This window comes from Staurois parvus, unplaced genomic scaffold (genome assembly GCF_062004578.1).
Source record: "Staurois parvus isolate SC_StPar_1 unplaced genomic scaffold, SC_StPar_1.0 ptg000059l, whole genome shotgun sequence".
Classification (NCBI taxonomy): Eukaryota; Metazoa; Chordata; class Amphibia; order Anura; family Ranidae; genus Staurois; species Staurois parvus.
In genome coordinates, this window is record NW_028317855.1 from 12,987,392 (window position 1) to 12,993,391 (window position 6,000).

General features: G+C 39.7%; 1 protein-coding gene across 2 annotated transcripts in view; it reads left to right on the plus strand.

Moving 5' to 3' along the window:
- KATNA1 (katanin catalytic subunit A1) overlaps nucleotides 1-5,755 on the plus strand; it is a 71,264-nt gene extending 65,509 nt beyond the window's left edge. For both annotated transcript variants that reach the window (XM_089668617.1, XM_089668618.1), the window contains exons 10-11: nucleotides 2,500-2,626; nucleotides 5,217-5,755. In XM_089668617.1, the coding sequence (XP_089524743.1) occupies nucleotides 2,500-2,626; nucleotides 5,217-5,415 (326 nt within the window). In that variant the 3' untranslated portion in view covers nucleotides 5,416-5,755. The remainder of the gene's footprint in view (nucleotides 1-2,499; nucleotides 2,627-5,216) is intronic.
- The last annotated feature ends 245 nt before the right edge of the window (nucleotides 5,756-6,000 follow it).

Sequence of the window (6,000 nt, forward strand, 5' to 3'; positions counted from 1 at the left end):
AACAGCACACAGTTAACCCTTTGATCGCCCCACGTTAACCCCTTCCTGCCCAGTGTCATTATTAGAGTGCCAGTGCTTTTTATTAGCACTGATCACTGTATTGGTGTCACTGGGGATGTCAGTGACACCCAGTCAGTTTCCCCCAGTGACAGAATGCCCACTACTGTCCCACTATAGGTCGCTGATTGCCGCCATTACTAATAAAAATTAAACTTAAAAAAAAAATCCCAGTAGATATACCGCCGTTTGTAAAAGCTATAACTTTCACATAAACCAATCAATTTACACGCATTGAGATTTTTTTTGCAAAGACATGTAGCGGAATACATTTTGGCCAAAATTTATGCCGAATTTTGTATTTTTAAATTTTTTTTTTTTTTGTACTGGAAATGTTTAATAGCAAAAAGTCAAAATATTTTGGTTTTTTTTTTTTTTTTTCAAAATTGTCAGTCTTTTTTTTTTTTATAGCGCAAACAAAAACGCACAGGCGATCAAATACCACAGAAAGAAAGCTCTATTCGTAGGAAAAAAGGACATACATTTAATTTGGGTGCGCGATTGTCAGTGAAAGTAACGCAGCGTCATAATGCAAAAAACGGCCTGGTCAGGAAGGGGGGTAAATCCTCTGGAGGGCAAGTGGGTAATGGCATCCCAGTTTTCATAGGGTTCAATATTGAGTTGGCCCACCCTTTGCAGCTATAACAGCTTCAACTCTTCTGGGAAGGCTGTCCACGAGGTTTAGTGTGTCTATGGGAATGTTTGACCATTCTTCCAGAAGCACATTTGTGAGGTTAGGCATTGATGTTGGACAAGAAGCCCTGGCTCGCAGTCTCCGCTCTAATTCATCCCAGGTGTTCTATCAGGTTGAGGTCAGAACTCAAACTCGCTCATCTATGTCTTTATGGACCTTGCTTTGTGCACTGGTGCACAGTCATGTTGGAACAGGAAGGGGCCGTCCCCAAACTGTTCCCACAAAGTTGGGAGCATGAAATTGTCCAAAATATCTTGGTATGCTGATGCCTTAAGAGTTCCCTTCACTGGAACTAAGGGGCCAACCTCGATCCCTGAAAAACAACCCCAAACCATAATCCCCCCCTCCACCAAACTTTACACTTGGCACAATGCAGTCAGGTAAGTACTGTTCTCCTGGCAACTGCCAAACTCAGACATGTCCATCGGATTGCCAGACAGAGAAGCGTGATTCGTCACTTCAGAGAACACGTCTCCACTGCTCTAGAGTCCAGTGGTGGCGTGCATTACACCACTGCATCTGACACCTTTGCATTGCACTTTGTGATGTAAGGCGTGAATGCAGCTGCTCGGCCATGGAAACCCATTCCATGAAGCTCTCTATGCACTGTTGTTGTGCTGATCTGAAGGCCACGCAAAGTTTGGAGGTCTTTAGCTATTGACTCTGCAGACAGTTGGCGACTTCTGTGCACTGTGTGCTTCAGCATACACTGACCCCGCTCTGTCTTTTTACGTGGCCTACCACTTAGTGGTATTATAACAAACTGGAAGCAACTGGGAACAGCAGAAACTCAGCCACAAACAGTTGACCGTGGAATATTTTGTAGCAAGGAAATATCACGGATCGATTTATTGCACAGGAGGCAACCTATCACGGTACCACGCTTGAATACACTGAGCTCCTGAGAGCAACCCATTCTTTCACAAATGTTTGTAGAAGCAGACTGCATGCCTAGGTGCTTGATTTTATACACCTGTGACCATGGATACATACTTCTTTAACAGGTGACCTATTTTGTAGAAGTGAACCTGTGGCCACTGACACAGAAATCTCAGAAGACATCTTTCTCTCTTCCCTTCAGTGACTGCAGGACACAGGCAGCAATAAAACCTGCAGTGACGTGCTCATCTGGCATTGTGGAAACCATGCAATGTTACACCCCGGTCACAACGGGTGCAAATCATATGCCAAGTCGCACCCTATTGTCCGCAATTACAGCGGTCAAATTGGTGCTGTTCCCACTTGGTCAGAGCCACACCGATTTCTAAAGTTGTACATGTACTACTTTTGGTGCGATTTGCGTAGACATGTCAGATGTCTTACAAATCGCATGTGTAATCGGCATGTCCCCCGACTTTGAAATCGTGTGACTTCATTGTAAGTTGCACGATCTCAAAGTCGGGCTTGATGTGACCGAGGGGTTAGGGTACCTTGAGAACCACTATTATAGCTGTGTTTTAGGGCAACAAAAAGTTGACAACGAAGGCTGGGAGCTGAAATTGGATTGTATTTTTAGTTTAAATATATTTGAAATCAAAGTTTTTCAAATATGATCAATAAACTTATTGGTTAGCATTCAAACATGCCAAGTATACAGAACAAAAACTACAGTCACAAAAAAATGTGGAATAAGAGAAAGGGAGGTGTTACCTATAGGAAGGTGGAACAGAGGGGGAGAGGGAAGGAGGGTTGTATTACTTATATCAAAATGCACATGTGATAAACCTACCTTTTTTTTTGTTTTTCAGCTACAGGAAGAGAGGAGCTCCTGCGAATAAACCTTAAAGAGCTGGAGCTTGCAGATGATGTTGATGTTGCAAGTATAGCACATAACATGGAGGGTTACTCAGGTGCAGATATAACTAATGTGTGCAGGTATGTCATATATTGTAAACATGGTATCATGGAGATTACATTTAAATGTAACATTACTTAAGCAGTGAAGGAAACTTTCAGTGAAAGTGTCCTAATTTCTTGTGGCTCTCATATGTAAAGATGAGATGTTTTACAAATATTTGTATATAAAGTGTTACATAAGAAAGGGTTCCCGGAACACCATGGGCTACCTAAATCGTGTAACAGTAGCTGCCTGCTTTGAGGCTCATTTTGATGAAAGCCTTGGATGGAGTAGTTTTATAAGGAATGCATCCCTCCTCTGACTTGCTGCTACCGAGGTTTTGTAAGTAGGCTGCTTTTTTTTTTTTTTTTTTTAACAAATGGTAGAGGCATAAGAAAACAAAGGTACCTAAAAACTGCACCCGCTGGTTATAAAGAACACATAATAGTCATATGCAGTATTTCATATTTACCTTACAATATAAAAGAATGTATACAAAACCACTATACGTGCCCTTTAAATTAGGGAGGTTGTACTGCAAAGAAAGATATGAGCTCTTTCAAGTTGACGTTAATGTTGCCAAACTCATGACAGTAAAATCAGTCTGTTTATGCAGTAAACAGTGCATGGTATACTTACTGTGGAACAGAAGGGGTTAATCCTCTGCATTGTGTAAAAAGGCCGGTTTGATCCGGACTTATCTGATCCTCCCCTTCCAGTGTCCCCCTTTATCTCTTGATCAGACCTATTGTGTGGAGACACTCTGCCCATGCTCAGTTTGGTGTGTATTGCTAGAGAGGTTTTTTTTTATTGTTTTCTTGAGAGAGTGCATGTGAGCAACACAGGGCCAGTCAGCACTGTCCAGACAGAAGTCAGAGGTTCTACATCCTCCTAAAGCAGAGAGAAAACTCTTCCTACAAGCTTTAAGTCACAAGACTGCTCTAACTGCTGACGAGAAAAGGAATTTAGAAGTTTATATTTACTAAAATAATTGCATTTCCATGTTGTGTGTACTGTGGGAGACCAGATATAGTGAATGCAAGTCCTGGGTTTAGTAACACTTTAATGTTGAAAAATGTATAAATGAGCCTTGAAGGAAGTTACCCAGTTGTAAGTCACAAAGTCAAGGGAAGCAGGGAATTTAGAGGATAATAGTATAAAATTGGAAAGCTGCCCTTTAACAACTGATAAACAGAAATCCTTGAAGGCCAATGCCCAACCTGAACTTTGGTGCCCTGGTTGTCTCCTGGTTACATAATTTTCAGGGTTAACAAGGTGACTGTTTCACCTGCAACATGCAATCAACAGAAGGAAAAAAAAAAAAAAAGACTGCAGGTGCACTTTGAACTCTGTTGCTTAGGGTAACACCTGTGAGCTAATGTAAATTGTATGGATTGGGGTGGAAAATGTGGGGGTACCTTTTAACCACAGCTGCATTCTCCGGGCTTTGTATATCTACACAAGGGTGGCCTTTTCACAGCTAAGAAACATACAAAAAATGTTAAATGGAGATAGTTGTTGAAAAGAATTGTGTGGCAATAGAATACTCTTTTTCCACCATAAAGAGACTCTATCCTTTCTCTGCTTTCAAAGCTAATGGGGAAGAAGGTGACCAGTTGGCCCTATTCTTCTTTGGTAACAATGATCTGACAAATTTCTCTGGTTGGAAAGCTGGTGAAGGAGTGCATGGCTGAGAAAGTGGACCAGGATTTTTCCCTAATAATTGACAGTACATATATTGAAAACCTCTTCATCACTACAAAAAAAGCTTGAATTTAAAAAAAAAAAACAAAAAAAAAACAACAATGCTGGAAGGCAGACCTTTTCAGTAGAAATAACATTCTTTAGTGCCCTGCCTCCTAGGTTGTGTCTATATCCCATTATAATTTAGTTTGCTTTATATCCTATTGCAAAACGTGTATTTGTAAGTCAGTGATACCTGGTTAGGCAAAGATTAATAGTCTAATTCATTTTAAAGACATTTGATGTTGCAAGAAAGGATAGTATCATAAGCTTGGTTATCGAGTGTTTCTTTTCATTCATCCTTACACATGCTCAAACATGAAATAGAAATAATTCTATAGATACAGCTGTGTTTAAAGGAGAAGTTCACCTTTAGGAACATGTTAGATGTTCCACCCCTTTTGCAAAGGGTTTTTGAATACTGTAAGGCACTCAAAAAGTGCTCCAGGCAAATGTGAATATAGGGCTGAAAAACAGAATGTTATTACCTGCTAGCATTTGAAACTGTTAGCTAGTCAGTAATTGACATACCTTTTAACATCTGCACAACCAGGTAGATGAATACCATAAATCCTAAATTGGCTTTACATGTTCTAGAATTACCTGTTTGCTCATTTATGAATGAATTTGTATCCTTGCCTCTAACAAGCGTGTAGGAAATGGCAGAAGTGAAAGCCTGAACATTTATGCTTTTACTGGAACAGTGATTGTGAAATGATCAAAGCTAGAGACCTGGATACCTAAAATGATGCATATTTCATTCAATGCAGGGATCCTGTAAATGACCAAAACTTTGTGTACAACAAACTTTCATAGTACTAACTTTCATGATAGAATATGTCTAAATAGTGGTTTGGAACTGACACTGTATTTTTATCTACACAGAGACGCTTCTTTGATGGCAATGAGAAGACGTATTGAAGGGCTTACTCCAGAAGAAATTCGAAATCTTTCAAAAGATGACATGCACATGCCTACCACAATGGAAGATTTTGAAGTGGCTTTAAAGAAAGTGTCTAAATCAGTATCTGCATCAGATATTGAAAAGTATGAAAAGTGGATAGCAGAATTTGGTTCTTGTTGAACAGCCATCTTTTGTTATTGGGGAGGGAAATGTGCCTTAAGTCTTAAAGAGCACCTGTCACATGCATATAAAAATCAGAACCCTGTTTGCATAGGATCTTTGGGAGCCTACTGCAGCTATTCATGGAGATGGTAACCATTCTTAAAATAAGATGCTGCACCAGAGGGAGCCTACTATGCAGGTGGTGGGTAAATGATTCTTCAGTGCATGTCACGTATGTGCTCTAATTGTTTTCGTTATTATTTGTAGAGTGTTGGGACTGGATCCTGTTTTTTTTTTTTTTAATCCTTTTGTAATATCTATGATTCATTAAATAATAAAAAGCTCTGTTTTCATTCAACATGCTAGTAGATTATTAGGACATGACTAGCTCAAAAATTAAAGGTGAATGTATTATATACAGATACCAGTTAACCACTTGAGCTCTGAAAGATTTGACCTCCTTCATGAACAGGTGATTTTTTGCTCTTTGGCACTGTGCTACTTTAACTGGCAATTGTGCGGTAATGCAACACTGTACCCAGATGAAAATTTTTTTTTTTTCACACCATTGAAACTTTTTTTTTTTGTTTAATCACCACTGGA